We start from the raw sequence: 17,085 nt of genomic DNA, 5'->3' as shown, positions 1-17,085 counted from the left end.
GCACCCCAAGCAGTGTACCTTCCGGGAGAGTGCCACTGCATCCAGAAGTTGTGGAACCCCATCTCCATTAGCAGGTGAAACACCTACCTATGCAACTCCCATCTTGCCAGGATTTAGCTTCAGTTTATACACACATCAAAGTTGGGTGTCACATGCCATAAGATCCGAACTCGGGACAGGCAGCAGTGCTTTGACATCTGTGGTTCCTGTGAACTTTTTCTCTTTGGTGAAAGGTGGACAGTTGGAAGGGAGAAGAAGCAACAGGAACTCAAATAAGGGGCAGCAGCCCATCCCCTAGTGAAATTGTAAGCCTGGACTAAAATTACATTTATTTGCACTCAGCACAGTGAATGCCGAGTATAATATTACATATATTTGAAAGTAAACCATTCAAACATGTAATCACAACTGCCACAATGTTTCTTGAATATTTTAGTAGTGGGTGAGTTATAGCTCGAAGGAAAAACAGTGACATTATAATGGTCTGTCTTACTGGAAAACGGCTATAGAGAGGTTACCGTGTGTTATTATTAAAATAGCTTTAGCCTGATAGCTCTAAGCAGACTTTAGAAGTGTGTGTGTGTGTGTGTGTGTGTGTGTGTGTGTGTGTGTGTGTGTATCTCCATCCACTCTGGAATATGAAAAGGAATTAGCCTTTTGCTTGTGTTTTACAAAAAGCTGAGATTGCTTTCTATTCCATATATACTTTACAATCACTTTTCCATGCTTCAGCATGGAATAAAAATGACAGTTTCAAAACAAGCCTTTGACTTGCATTGACAAGCATCATTTTTCTCTCCCTCTGCCCCACAATTCTGCTTGTTTTGGTCCTTTCTGAATGGCATTATTTTCTCATTTTGCTTTTGATGCCATGCAAACGCAGGTCAGTTTATATTTATTTTAAAATTAGAAGAGAGAGAGAGAGAGAGAGAGAGAGAGAGAGCTTGAGTTTTACTTTGTTCTGGGGTATCATAGCTTTGGATCGTGCTGTAGTAAACCCTGTCCTAAACAATCAAAAGCAAATTCACACTCTGGATCATTCTGTAGATTCTTTCTAGTATTCCTATGTTGAATTATTATTACTACTATTCAGATGTGTGCACAAATGTAGAATGAGAGACAAAGCTCTTAACATCCCATCCCCACAAAGTAAGTGAGTTCACTGTGACTTAGCCTGAGGAACACGAATATGGATTGCAGCCTAAAGCAATTTACAAAAAAAAGTGTTTTGTTCTTTTACTGTTGAATACATTATTATCCTCAGAGTGAGAAAGATGATAGTCCTTAGACACAATTCATAGTCTTTGGCGGAACCCAGAGATTATAATTATTCATTTGTTATTTGTTTTTGTTTTTTGCATAGTACCCAAATGTGTACTAAAATGTTAACTGCATAGTCCAGCACTTAAGTGTTTTTCAGGTTCATATATTAATTTGCAGCTGAAAGGGGCAACAGCATAAACAGCAGCCGTTAAGTGTGATTGATTATAGGCCAACCTAATTTACTTTTAATAAGTAGTCCATGTACGTTCATTACATGGCATAGACTTACAGCAATAAGTTTTTTGCCAAAAGCACACTAAATTGAATTCATTGGGCCTTTGATTGTGAAACAAATTATAAACAAGTATGAACCCAGCAAGTGCATTAGAGCAGTGACCCTCTGAGATATATTTTGTGGTGCAGGGGTGGTGGAGAGGGAAAGATGTTCTATTTCAGAATGCCTTTGCTGATGAAGAACATACGAGTGTCTACATGTGGCTTATCACCACATACATACACACACACACACACACACACACACACACACTTTGAGGTGTGTTTCAAATGAATGCAGTATCTTCACAAACCACTGATAAGTTTTTATGAATCTTATTGTAGCAAGTAAAAGATACTTTTTATCTAAGCATTTCACTGCAGTCACATAAGATACTCCTGATCTCTTGCACATGGATCTACAGTGGTACCTCTGGTTACGAACTTAATTCATTCTGGAGGTCCGTTCTTAAGCTGAAACCTTTCTTATCCTGAGGCACACTTTTGCTAATGGGGCCTCTTGCTGCCGCTGTGCTGCCGGCACACAATTTTCGTTCTCATCCTGGGGCAAAGTTCGCAACCAGGAGCAGCTACTTCCGGGTTAGCAGAGCTCGTAACCTGAAGCGTTCGTAAACAGAGGTACCACTGTATGTATGAGCTCTGAATGGCATGCACAGCGAGTTTCAAGCTGCCACAAAAAAATTATAAGAATTATGCATTTCTGTCTAAATAGAGACGAGTCTCCAACTGTATCTGATTGAGACAGGCTAGTGGTTATTGAAAGTGTGAGGGAACTGCCACATTCAGTAATGTTTCAATTGGTTTTTGAAAACTCACTGGAAATCAGTATCAGGGTCACTGCAAACATGGAACCCCACTGGAAAAGGCTGCATGGGAAAAGTGGGACCAGGTCAGGGTTACATACTCCCTGCTTCCATTTCTAAGATTACTCTTCTGTAAGCTGATTTCGTATTTAAAAATGGTCAGTGGAGTAATGTTGCATGCATGTATTTGTTCTTGATAAATATCTTGCACTATCAAAGTGCAAGTAGATTACATTTTTTATTATTATTACTATGTATATATCCTGCATTCTCTCTCCCCTCAAGGTAAGCACAAGAAGCTCAAGGTAGCACCCCCTCCATCCCTGCGGACTGCAGTCCTGTGAAACAGGTTATAGACTGAAAGACAATGATGGTCCCAAGGTTATCCTATGGACTTTGTGCCTGAGTGGCTCTCCTAAATCCTAGGCTGAGACTCTTTAACCACTGAATAGCACAGCGACTATAACTAAAATTGATATTTGTGAATTTCTGTTATATTAGTGGATATTCATGGAAGTTGATAATGTTGCCTGAGATGCTGTTCCTCAGTAAGGGAGACATTAGTAGAGGGGTATGGGAGTTATACTATCTATTAAAAAATGGAGACTTTGAGAAGAACTACATGTATTGTGAACGAAATTCACCTTCACCACAGGATACTAATGCAGAGGTGGGACTGAGACAGGATTTGCAGCAGACAGCTAATGGGCAGGTGCCATTGTTTAACCCTTACTTCAAGTCTTCCTTGCACACGCTACCTGGCCAGGTTTCCCCTATTCCCCCCTCACCTAGGGAAATGACTGAGGAAGGTGAAGTTATTTTCTTATTGACTAACTCATGAAAGGTTAGCAACACAAACACACCAAGCCATTTCTGCCCAGGAAATGCTTTCCTTCATATTGCATTTATCACCAGACACATGTTTGGGGAGCAAGTACAACATGCTCTTCTTTCCCTGGGTATTTTAGCTGATAAATTCAAACACAAAGTGTTCAAACACAGAATACCAAGTCAAATTCAAAAGCGTTTTCATGTCTATCTCCACTTCACAGCAACGTCTGCCCTCACAATTATGCCTTTGTATTATGTCTACATATGAGATAATATTTATATGCACGGATATAGGTAATCCCTCAGCAAAATTGAACGGGTGGCTATTGATGAGTTTAACCAAATGTATGAATGCACCAGAACATTTTCATTATCTTCAAGGCAACTCTCTTGATTTTTAGTTTTTGTGGGGGTTTTTTTACTATTGAGCATTTTGAATCGTTTTGTGATTGATTTAGAGAACCAGAAAAATAGGCCAAAAAAGGATGCAGCAGGCATGGCAAACTTCAGTGGCAAAATTCTAAGTGACTTCTTAATCCAGCTTCAAACGCATGACAGCACACTGCCTCAATTCATTCTGCAGTCGCTCTATCATCTTGCAGACAACCAGAGTATTTGCTATTCAGCACCATGCAAGTGGCCATGCATTCATTCAGGGTACGGAAAGCCCCAGCCTGAAAAGTTGAATGACAATCCAAACACCTAATGCAGGCAGTTTTCAAATCATGAGATCATTTGAAATTTTCATTCTGCTTTTTTTAGTTTGGGACTCATGTGTTTTTGCTCTTCCCCCCCCCCCCCAGCTCTATTGAATTAGATAGGTTTTTTTATATGAAAGAAGAACTGAGCATGGCATTTAGAGGGAGGAGTGGGTTTGGTCGTTTCTGGTTATTAATCCTAGGGCGGAGCCAAACTTTCTCAGAGAAGAATTTTTTGAAAACCGCCCCCCCCCCCCATCGCACAGCATATGTTTAGGAAGTCAAGTTCTACATGCTGCACAAATAAATGGAAGCTTTTTCTGTCAGGATATATATCATTTGGCAGGGTACTGTGGGTAGGAGAAAGTGTGATCTGTGGAGGATCTATTGTGGGGAATTTTTGAGGGTGAAAATCACATTGTGGCCTTGGGGGGGAGAGGAATTGAGGAATGGAGAACATAGATGTTGTGGTTATGGGGAGGGAAACAGGCTGGCAGAGGGAGGTCTTGTGGTCCTGGAGAAGGATATTCTGTGGGAGGGAAACTGAGGCATGGAGATTGGGGTTGGTGAGCAGTCTAGTTTCTCAGCCTTTGAAATGCATGGCCTTCAAATTGTCATGGTCATCATCATAAGAATGACTAGGCATATTTTAAAAACTGATGCAGATATTTGGGTGTGAAAAGTCAAATCAGCTTTTTAGGTTGATGGACTATTACACTGCGTAACTTCAGTGCACACTTGTAGTTGCCAACATTGTGAACTTAGCAGACTTTTGAAAAGTGAGAATTTTAAAAAATGATTATATATCCTAATGTATATATTTTGTTTGTTTGTTTTTTTAAAAAAAACACTCACTTTTCTGTAAAAGTCATATGACTCAATAAACTATTATAATAGTACACAGTCATAAATAAGTATTTATTAACTCGTATTTTGTCAGCTTTTCATTGGAGAATCCTATTTTTTATTTTAGATGTATAGGAATTTGATTGTTTATTTCAAACAAAACAAGATAAATGAATTCATTCTACTACATATGTCATATGATCATATCTTAGGAAAGGGTTGTGCCGTGTCAAAAGGTTTTTTATTAAATTACTAGGTATGAACTCTGTTTAAGAAAACTCATTTTGTATCTTCCTTTCATTATGTTTGAGGATATGACTCTTTCTAAGTTTGTTTCCAAATTTATGATGAGATCTTTGAATCAGCTGCTGATGAATAAAACTTCTTTAGTTAGAATAATGCATCTGAAATCCATTGCTTGGTAGATTTTCCTTCTTTCTTTCTTTCTTTCTTTCTTTCTTTCTTTCTTTCTTTTTAATTTTATAGTTTGGAAAAAGAAATTGATCATTCTCACGTTTTCTCACAAATTATTTTCTTTGCAATTCACAAAGGTTTTTTCCCCTTGAATTAAGATTTGCTAATTAAAATTTCCCCTTGTCTTGTTTTTTTTCCAGCTCTCGTAAATGTGAAACTTTGGGCTATTGATCGGCAATGTTTTCAAACAATAATGATGAGGACAGGCCTCATCAAGCATACAGAGTATATGGAATTTTTAAAAAGGTATGACACTTGTTTATTTTTTGAAACACACACTAAATTTGCTGCCCTCACTTCTTGGGTTTTTGTGGGGATCTTTTTTCTCTTTCTTTTTTGAATGCAGTGTAATGAGCACTCATTTCTGCTCATCACTTTTAATTTTATGTTTTACCCACTTGTTTGGCATAAGAGCTTGAAGAAGGGGAAATGATAACTGAAAATCTCAGCCTCATTAACTGTTTGCTTTTCACTCATTATAATTCATCTGCATGGTTGTTTGTGGAAAAATAACACCAACATCAAACATACAGTAAGCATATAAATACCATTTTCAATATGTGCAAATCAAAGATCTCTCATTTAAAAAAAGACATGTTGAAGAAAAATGTGTTTCAGAAAAATGGTATATGACCTAATTTGCAAACTGTTCCACTTAAAACATTTTTTCATATATATAACTTCCAAATAGAGGCAATTTATGAGGCTTAAGAGAAACAAAAGCTTTTTTGCTGGAGGCATCTGCAAATATGGGTCAAATGAGTCATAGAAGAAGAGAGGCATAAGGATGTGTCTTGTTATCCCTTAAACTTGAATTTAAACTCTCAAAAATTATGCTAGTATTTCTTCCCCGCCACATCATTATAAACCTACCACAGTGTGAAGATATCTAACTATGCAGTGGTTGCTGATTAATGTATATATTAATTGCATTTTAAGTATAAATAATCAAAGATTAAAAATAAACATGTGGTCCTTGTTCAGAGAAAAAGCGAATACCACCAAAAGCCACCAGGAATATCCAACAAGTCTTGTTGCCTGGGCAACAGTGTTCCCATTAGCCTTTTGTCCTACTCCCATTGAATATTTCAGTCCAATGATTGGTTTGTTTCAATGTGTCAAGCTTGCAGAGCCCTGGAAAGAGAACAGATCTTATAAATTAATGAACTGAAGTACTAAGTAAACATGCTAAAGCCATTTCCAAATGAAGTCGATTAATCTCATGGTGAATCTGGAATTGTAAAAATTAAAGCCATTATCAATAAATATGCTTTCATCTTGATCCCATGCGGAGTTAGGGATAATGTTGTGCAAGCAGGTGTGGCTCCTTCCTCTATTCCCTCCCTGCAGCCCCCCTCACATCACCAAAATCTGTTTCAGAGGTTTGGGGGCTACAGGGCAAGTGAGATGAAGCAGAAGCAGAAATTTGTTTTGCAACATGGTGGACATCACTGTATGTCTCCCAAGAGGCTTAGGTGTACCTGACTCAGCATAAGGTTGGACTTTACACTGCATGCATATGTTGAATTACTAGAGAGCAAGTCTCACTGAATTTCTCTGAACTCACAAAGATCATTGGAAGCTCCATAGTGCTCTTTGATAAGAATGTACTTCTCCTTCCTCTGCTTGTCCTACATCTGTTGCTGTAGCAACTGAATACTGGGTGGCGGTACCCTAGAAAACAGCTTTTGGGAATATCTGATATATGGTTTCTGGACATTCTCACAGTTTTACTACTGGGAATATTTGGGATCATAAAAAATGTGTCTCTAAGCCAGATTGCTTGTTTTGTCCTTCTTCTGGGGTGGAAGAGGATTGATTGACTTGGCACACTTACGTGAATTATCCAGAACAATTTGCTTTGAACATAGTAAGCTGAGTCAGATCATTGGTCCATCTAGCTACACTGACTTGTTAGGGGGCTATCCAAGATTTGAGATAGGATTTCAGACAGGTGTCTCTTCCTGGAGATGCGAGGTGTTGAACCTGGAATCTTCTGCATGAAAAGCAATGGTCTACCGCTGGGCTATGTCTCACCTTGTATTTGCAACTATTATACTGTGCTTGTATTATGTTGTATCACTTTGCTTATATGATACTATATATATAATATTTCATGGGTTAATGGGTGATGAGAGCTGAAGTATAAGGGATTTTGCTATACAGTAGACAACTTGACATTGATTCTGAGCTGTCTGTGTTTTTCTGAAGGATTTCCCCCCCCACATGGGACCTACTTATAAGATTTATTTACCTTCAGAGTCCATATAGTATGTCCCCAAAACATACAAATGCTGCTTATATCTATTAATTGAGCGTGTCTGATGTAGGTCTGGACAAATCAGACTATTTCCAATCCATGTCACTTTTGTATGTGTTCACTTTTTAATCTGGGCTATCTTTTCCTGTATTAAGCTATGAATTATTATTTCTTAATTGTATAGTTTTACATAGAATTTTAGAAACATAGAATCACAAAGTTGGAAGGGACCCCCAAGGGTAATCTAGTCCAAGCATCCAAGATAGATGGCCATCCAACCTCTGCTTAAAAACCTCCAGTGAAGGAGAGTCCACAGCCTCCTGAGGCTTGTTCTTCCTGATGTTTATTTGGAATCGGCTTTTTTCTAACTAGAAGCCATTGGTTCAAGTCCTACCCTCCAGAACAGGAGAAAACAAGCTTGCTCTATCTTCCTTGTGACAACCCTTAAGATATTTGAAGATGATTATCTTATCTCATCTCATCTCTGTCTCCTATTTTCCAGGCTAAACATGCCAAGCGCCTGTATTTGGTCTCAAAATATTCATTTTGATTTTTTTTAATTGAGCCAATAACTGTGTTATGACATTGGGGAAGTGTGAAATAACCTGAGTTCCAGCCTGCACATTAGTATGGGTAGTGTGGATTAGATCAGCTGGTATAGTAATTCATGAAGCATGCCTAATTTGGCATAATTTGTTAAGAGAACACTCTGATCAGCATATCTTTAATGGAGGAAAGAACAGTGTGGTTAGAGCACCAGACAGTGCAATGTAGACTGGATATACAACTTGAAAAAAGTATATTAAAATTCCATATAATCAATGAAGTCAGCAAATCTGAATAGTTATTAAATTTGCTTATTTTGTACAAATTTAAACATTTTGGAATTTCCCATATAGTAATAAGGATTGCACTCTTCATAGTGCCTGAAATGATCTTTGTAAAATTGTCTTCTTATTATTGCCTAATGCCACCACCCTCTTTATAAGCATTGTCACTACAATCTGTCACAACGTGCTGTCTTGCACAATTCCAACCTATAACACAATAACAGGGAGTGACAAGGGCTTGAGACTGGAGTGGAAATCTTTTTTCAGCTTGATTGAAAACAAACAGGGGAATCTTAACACTAGGACATGGACTTTGGCCCAGCCAGTCGTGTTGCTGAAATTCAGATACCTGCTCTATTACATTGAGCCCCAAAGCACAGCAAAATGACAAATGGTTTACTGGATGTGGAAAATACTGAAAGAAAAACTTTGAAGACTGAAGAATCTATGCCTGTACACTCACATAGTAGAATTGTAATGTATATGTCACTTAGATTTTGTTCTGAAATCCTTAGCTGAGGTCTAGAAATTCAGATAATTTGATCTTCCCTTGCTGTTTTTATTCATTAGTGAATGGTTTTAATTATGCTTTTTTTTGTCTACCCATTAACAGAACAGCTCTTCCAGTCCTAATGGGCTGAGTGGGCTATTAAAGGTAAAGGTACCCCTGCCAGTACGGGCCAGTCGTGTCCGACTCTAGGGTTGTGCACCCATCTCACTTAAGAGGCCGGGGGCCAGCGCCGTCCGAAGACACTTCCGGGTCACGTGGCCAGCTTGACGAAGCTGCTCTGGCGAGCCAGCACCAGCGCAGCACACGGAAACGCCGTTTACCTTCCCGCTATAAAGTGGTACCTATTTATGTACTTGCACTTAGGGGTGCTTTCGAACTGCTAGGTGGGCAGGAGCTGGGACCGAACGACGGGAGCTCACCCCGCCACAGGGATTCAAACCGCCGACCACACGATCGGCAAGTCCTAGGTGCTGAGATTTTACCCACAGCGCCACCCGCGTCCCAACGCGTTTAGTTGGGCTATTAGGCCCAACTAAAGCTTAGTTCTTAGTGAGGTGCCAATGTTATGTCTAGAGTATATTAAATTATGGGATGGTACTGTAGTGTTCAAATTATAAGAGAAAGGTAGAGGGGGCCGTAATGGAATTCACAAGTCATTCCTTGATATCTGCAAATTTTAGCCATTTGATATCTCCCTGTAGCTTTTTACAAGCAGTCACAAAGATGACCAACAAAACTGTTAAGGGCACCAGAATCCCCCCATGAGCAGTGTAATTCAATAGGTTGGGGCTCACATGATAAAGAATTAGGCTCTGTGTAGACTCTGTGTCAATTCTCCACAAACAAGGAGCCACCGCAGAACAGGCCCATTCTTGTGTGGCTACCCTCTGGACCTCTTGTGGAGGAAGGGCACAAAAAAAGGGCCTCAGATGATGGTTGCAGGGTCTGGGTTGGTGCATATGGTGAGAGTTGGTCCTTGAGGTATTGTGGTACTGAGTTAGAAAATACAAAAACCGGTGTGAGAGTCAAAATACTCTCTCTCTCTCTCTCTCTCTCTCTATATATATATATATAAAACACACACACACACACACACACACACACACACACAACATATATATATAGCCAAAATACACACACACACACACTCTCTCTCTCTCTCTATATATATATAACATATATATGTATATATTTTACATTATCATAATTGCAGTGCACCATGCAAATATAAATGATCATACTGATTATTACAGAATGATAGTAAGGGTCCATTTCCACTAGAAGCAATCTATCATGTTTGTGCATCACAAAACCCAAGGGCAAGCAGTGATTCTTACCACCAGATTTTGATAAAGTAAAATCCATTTGACAGTCATGTGGTAAGAGTGATAGGTTGTATTGGGGGGGGGGTTGACTTTAATTAATGGCATAGGTAGTAAACTATTGCAAATGGTACAAGGATTGAGTCATAACAGGAGGAATTCTGTTATCTCCATTCAGGTGGATGGGTAGCAACTTGGCAGAATTTCTTATTAGAATCCAATACAAAAATAATTTTCCTCAGGAAAATAGGATTTCGTTATACTACACCTAGTTGAAACAGACTTGGTATGATTACTCATAGTTTGTAAAGTGAATTGCAACTATGATACTTCATATATATATTTTAAATTTTCTGGATCTTATTATTGCTTGTAGTTCTGTAATCAAAACAAAATCAAGCAGACCTTGGATATCCTAATATTTAAGGCTGATTCTGTTCCTAGTGCTGGTTCATAGCAATTGAGTGGAACAGTGGAGAAGGAGCTACATAAGAGCCTGAGCTCAAATTATGTTGCAGTTAAAGACACTCATGTATTAAAAGGCAAATGCAATGGACCATCTAACTCATTATACGAATGTGTTCAATAATCATAAGCATCATGACACTGTAGTGCTTATGATTGATTCAGTCCTTAATCGTCCCCACGATGCACGAGGCCCTAAGTAACTGCAGCATAGACATATATAGAGCTGGAGACATTTCAAGTTTCACTACTCTGTGTTGGCCTTTGGCATCTATTATTTCTTACAATAACCAGTTCACACCAGGGACATAGTGGTCACTCTCGCATTGGTTCCAATTTCCTTGTTGATTTTGGTCAGTGCTAAAAAAAACCCCACAGGAAAAATGATCTGATTGAGTACACCGATTAAGTTATTATCTTGCCTATGTATTGTGCAATCAGCCGCTGATAATTACTTTTGTTGCACTTGGTTTCCATCCCAGTCTAAAAGAGAAGAGATGATCTCCATGGAATCAAAGCTTATTGTTTAGAAAATATCCCAAGATGCCAGTTAGTTTCATATAGTATAAGGTAATGTAATCAAAAGTTTTAAGTGGAAACTCTATTGTTGACCAAAAATAGAGAAAATAACATGCCTCTTTCAACAACCAAAATGGCAACAAGACATTCCATTTTGGCAACTGTAACCCTGGTTTAAGGAGCCTTTTGGCGCCTAGCATATATATCTGAGTTTCTTACACTGTACAAAATGGTTCTGAATCATGATCACCACAGATTTGTCACTTTTTACTTTATTTTGGGTGAAGGCATGAAAATGTTGGTTTGTTCTTTTAAGCAGATTTCTGAAATTATGAACCCCCCAAAATGATACACTGACTACTTTCAGTTCCAATCTCAGAATTATAATTTTATCCCTCTGTCTTTTTCAAAGCTCTGCCAATATTAAGTGATTAAGCTTCAGATTTTAGTAGAGCTTTTCTAAAAGATTGTCAAGATTAATTTAGATGCACACTTCACAGAGTTTGCTCATCCTTAATTTGAAAGCAAGCAGTATGTGACAGAAATTAAGAGGAGCTTTCTAATACTGGCCTGGTGCAGATGTAAAGTCTCTGGATTTCCTAATCATTTCTGAGGCTCACCAAGCCCCTTCCTCCTCTTGTCTTCCCCATTCCTCTTAGGCCTGTGACCCAGGACTATAATAAAACTTAGAAGTATTTTTTTGACCCATGCTACATTCTAGTTTATTCTATTTCTGGAAACAGGTGAATGCCCACTCTCCACCAAAGCATGGTGGGCTTCCTTGAGATACTGACTCAAGATCTCAGTATTCGGCCTGGGGAAGGGATTATTAGTACATTTAACCAACAAGAAGTTTGTCAGCCCATGGCTAAAAACTATGGTCAGAAAAGCCACCTCGATTGAACTGCCATCATCCCTCTTATATCATCTGGGTTCCGACACTGCCCTTGAATCCCTGAGGCAAAGGCTTTGGGACATCTTACATAGTGACCTGCGATCCCAATCTTATGTAATTTGTATCCAAGTATCAGCTGGAATCCAATACGGGTACAATTTTCAGATACCCTCATACCTTAGTAATTTCTCTGTACCTACCTATCGGGGTTTATTTACCAAAGCCAGACTAAATGTATTTCCCTTGGAAGTTCTAAATGGCAGACTGAGAGGCATCCCCTATCAGAATAGGCTTTGTTTATGTTCCCAGGACATCAATTGTATGAAGCATATCCTACTGCATTGTGGGCAGTATGAGCAAGCAAGGGATCAACTGATCAAACCCTTACTGGCAAATTTGCCAGGAAAATCCGAAGCCTCCCATATTAAATATCTTTTGGAAGACAGGTCAAATGATATTACACTGGCTGTGGCAAAGTTTCTTTAAGAAACAGAGATCATTATGCCCTAGATAACACAAAATGACTGCCTTGGTTTCTTCCATCTGTCTGTCTGGTCTTTAACTGTATCTTGTTTTGAAATTGTTTTGTGGGTCTTTGGACTGCAATAAAGTATTGGTTTATTTTGGGATACTAAAATGCCCCACCCCACTCCCCAAATGTGATGTCTGTAGATATTTGCTTTCCTGGATCAGTTATTGCTTGAAAAATAGGATGGAACATTTTTGCAAAAATCAGAATTTCTTGGGCAGTCCCCCCCCCCCAGGCTCTTTTTGGTTTTCAAAAGAAAATTTCTAAACACTTAGATCTTCATCATTTGATGAGTTTCAATTACTACAGTATGTTAAGATTAACTGGTACAAATTGACATCCCAGCAGCAAATTCAAATGCTCCAGAAACATTCTGTACAATTTTTGTGCCAGATACAAAGCTGTAGCGTTAAATGAAATTCAGGGACATTATTTGCTTCTATGCAGGTATCAGAAGCTAAAATATGAATGGAGAATCTGCAGAACTGAGGCTCCCACTATATTTGACTATTGACCATGATGGCTGAGTCTTATGGGAGTTGGAATTCAACAACCTTTGGAGGGCCACAGGTTTACCATCCTGTCCTAGGATGGCTATGCAATAGGTCTACTTCTGTGTAGATTCTGCAGTGAAAAGAGGACTGGGGATCCAAGATCTGGATCCCAAGTTCTCTTGGTACAGCATGTTGGAAAATGTCCTGGGGTGCCCCTGCAGCCCCCAAAGTCTGAGCGTCCACTGGTATGCGCAGCTCTGGAAAAGGCATTTCCCTTCTTCTCCAATGCACTTCAGCAACATATATCAAATGATACATGCACGCTAATCTTCTAGCATAACACAGCAAGAAGCGTGAGACATTGTAGAGCTAATCTACGTATTTATTTACACACTATGTACAGACAAAGGAATCATGGCATCTCTCTCTCTCCAGCTCCAAGAGAAGATATGGGCAGAAGTAAAAGCAAAAGTACAGTACAAATAGTACATACAGTGGAAGAGATAAGACTGTCTTCCGTTCCCACAATCTTCCCAGACTAGCATGTGATTTACACCAATCTCATCTGCAGCATCAGAGGTGTGAAATGCTAACACAGAGTGTGTTATATCTACATTAGCTAAACAGATTTCATTGAAGGCTAGTGATAACCTTATTCACTGAACCAAGATTTTGGCAGCTTCCATGTCACACATTTGCAGACATCTTTATAATGTCTTCCCTATATAGAGCCGAGTGAAACAGTTCTTACATGCTGAAGGCATATAAGAGCGCCAGGGAGAAGAATATGCTAAAGAGATTTGGGGTGAGAACGCAGCCTTGCTTCGCACTTCTCTTTAGAAATAAGAAGAACAAAATTATTATTAAAAATAATAGTAATAATAAATAATAAACTGGCTGGGGCTGATTGGAGTTGTAATCCAAAACATCTGGAGGGCACCAGGATGGCAAAAGCTGTTCCTCCTGCTGTATGTGGTCCTCCAGATGTGTGGTAGGAAGATTTATTTCATCACCAGTGAAATGCCACCAAGCACTGGCACAGACAGGGCAGCTTTGAAGCCACAGGGCAAGTTTCTTCCAGCATTAGGTAGTTTTTTTACAAGACAAATGTTGGGCTTAAAGTGGGTCCTCAGGGCAGCATATGGCACAAGTTTTATAAGAACAGCAGGTCCTTTCCTTATTTATCCTCTTTTTCCATACTGCTTTAAACGAATCTAGAAGTCCAAACACATGGGTATTATTTCTGAAGGAGGTTTGCTTGTAAAGAACTGAAAGCAATAAGGTGTTTTTCACTAAAACTCTGAGCACAGCCAAGCAGTGGAGCAGAACTAAAGTGCCAAAGTATCAAGCTGTCAATTTCATACTCCCCATTTTAATAAGGTTTTTTTTTTTTTTTTTGCCTTGGTCAGTTGACTTTCTATTTTTATTTAAAAGTCTGCATAGGATTGGGATAGCATTTTGAGAATTTTAACATTGGGTGTGAAAGTTTAATAATCACATCTCAGCCAGGGTAACACCGAGCAATGACTAGCAAAATATGTAAAGCAGATTATGTTATATTTTTATATACATGAAGTCTTTTTTTTCCGGACTGAGTTTTTCTTAGGAATTTTCTCTGGGGTGTCTCCTGTAGTGTTAATATGCCCCAGCCGAAGAGGAAATCAGTGAGAAGTGTTAAATAATGCTTGTGCCTTTTCTGTGACATTTTTTTAAAAATGGTTCACTGGTTTTACACAGAAGGAAATCTGAATAATGGAAATGAACTTTTCCTTAACAAGTCTGTGGGGATTTATATAACATACCTTAGGCCTACTTACAGGTAGTAAAGTGATTTTAAATTAGGTATTCACTGTATTCAATATTTTGATTAGTAGAGCCTTCACTGATTCTTTACTATCATTATAAAGTTCAGGGACATCTATGGAGCACTCACTTTAATGCTAATGGTTCCTACAGCTGGAGAACCCATGCATATCAATAAGGGATTGTACTGGAAGCTAGATGTGATTCAATGTGAAAGTCAGTTAAGTTCAGAATTAAGCATGAGCTTCAAAATATTTAAATAGACAGCAAGAAAAATGACATGTCGTTAGTGGCCAGTTGTAGTCTCTACAGAAGGTAGTACAGTAAAGATTAGAGATGCTATCACATTTAAGAGTCACATATTGAAAATTAATTTCCAGGTATCACCACCTGCAGTGTCAATGACATCTATTTTAGATAAATTAAGGGTGAAATCCTGTGCACACTTACCAGGGAGTAAGCCCTGTTGAATGCAGACAGACAGACTTTTGAGCAAACATACATAGCATAACATAGCATACATAATCATGGACCCACGTACAGTTTAGCTGTGGGGGTGGGGATGGAAGTAGTAAAGAATGAGAAACACAATCTGCACTGGATAAAAATAGACCACAACTTTATTAATTACAATGTAACAGGTTTGGCATAGGCATTGGGCATATATCCACATGATCAACCAGCTCGTTGTTTGATAGCAGGAGTTGACAATTGCTGAGATTCAGCATGGTGTGAGCTGCAGCTACGGCATCATGGCCCATCAGACCCAGAGGTAGACTTCAGGACATAAATTGCCCCCACCGAGATACCTTAAGGGGGTCCCTTGTGGGCTGTGATAGAGTGCCCCTCCCCTGTCCCTTCAGCCTAATGTATGGGTCGGCAAACGTAAGGTCTGTGGGCCAGATCAGGCCCAATTGCCCAATGGCCAACGGACGGTCCAGGAATTGCTGTGTGGATCGCCAGCACATGCGTTTGTTTCCTCTCCCTCACACGGCAACGGCGGTACCTCCTCCCTCCCTCCTCCTGGTTTCTCCCTGCCTTGCCTAGAGGTGGAAGGGGGCTGGGCTTTGTTGGTGCCAGCCCCTCTCCGGAGCCCTTTCGTGTGCCACTCATCATCCCTCTGCCACCAGCCCCTATTGCTTGCAAGACACAGGAGCTGCTGTTGGCTGAGCGCCCCTCTTGAGCGACCGCCATTTAAAGCAGCCCCTCTCTGGAGCCCTTTCGTGCGCCGTTCATCATCCCTTGTTCATTCCCCCCCCCCAAAAAATATAGTCCTCCCCCCACAAGGTCTGAGGGACAGTGGACCAGCCCCCTGCTGAAAAAGTTTGAGGACCTCTGGCCTAATGCCTCTTATGCCACCAAAGATGGCAGTTTACCGGCTTGCTAACAACCCTATTGCTCCTGCAACCATTCTCAAATACCATTTGAGATGTCCGTAAGCCAAGCGTTGGTACGCTCTGCATACAAGTGTACACCACCAGGCCATTGCAGTTCTTCATTTTTGTATGAAATAGAGGAACGTTCAGAAATTCTTGCTCCTGCTCTATTCCTTTTTCAGTCTTGGGGCAAACCAGTGAGTATATATTTATACAATAACCATAAAGTATCTGTTCCCTGACTTTTTGTGGAGATGGGTCCCTGGTAGATATTCTGAGGCATATCTTCTGAGATAGAAAGCTACTCATTGGATGAATCTGTGTCCAGAACCCACAACTCCCTTTGCCCTTGTGAGTACCTATAGCTTTTGCCCCTTCTCCAAAGGGCTCACCCCAGAAGAATATTGGCAGAATATTTCCCGCAAGGTTATCCTACCTTCTTCCCAGTCAATTGCAAACTAGGAGAACTTCTTTTATTTCTTCTTTTATCTCATAATAATATAGCTCAGCACTTGCTTCGGTAACTAAGAACAGTGGTTCCCTGAAAAGACGTAGAAACAATTTGGAAGGAGACATATATCTTGGGCAATATTTTCAAAATGAAATAAATATGCATCAGTATCATGAGAATGGCAATTAGGTTGTAGGGCTCTGCCCTTGGCAGTTTAAGTTGCCCCCAAAAGCTTTTGAAACATGGAATTCTCAAATCCATTGACCCCTCTCTCTTAACTTTTCAGCAATGGCAGCAGGTGAATAAGATCATGTGGTTTCAATCTACAGCTACATAACCTGGTGTTTATTATAGTTATATAATTACAGGTTTTGCAACAAACGCTGTTGACGCTTTCAGTTTTCTTTTATTTCTTATAGCT

General features: G+C 39.6%; 1 protein-coding gene across 2 annotated transcripts in view; it reads left to right on the top strand.

The window, feature by feature from the left end:
* PRKG1 (protein kinase cGMP-dependent 1) overlaps window positions 1-17,085 on the top strand; it is a 634,135-nt gene that overhangs the window by 442,775 nt on the left and 174,275 nt on the right. For both annotated transcript variants that reach the window (XM_083503064.1, XM_083503065.1), the window contains one exon: window positions 5,350-5,455. In XM_083503064.1, coding sequence (XP_083359190.1) covers window positions 5,350-5,455 — 106 coding nt within the window. The remainder of the gene's footprint in view (window positions 1-5,349; window positions 5,456-17,085) is intronic.

Source organism: Podarcis liolepis (genome assembly GCF_965112155.1).
Source record: "Podarcis liolepis genome assembly, chromosome: 5".
Classification (NCBI taxonomy): domain Eukaryota; kingdom Metazoa; phylum Chordata; class Lepidosauria; order Squamata; family Lacertidae; genus Podarcis; species Podarcis liolepis.
This window is presented reverse-complemented; position numbering and strand designations above follow the sequence as displayed.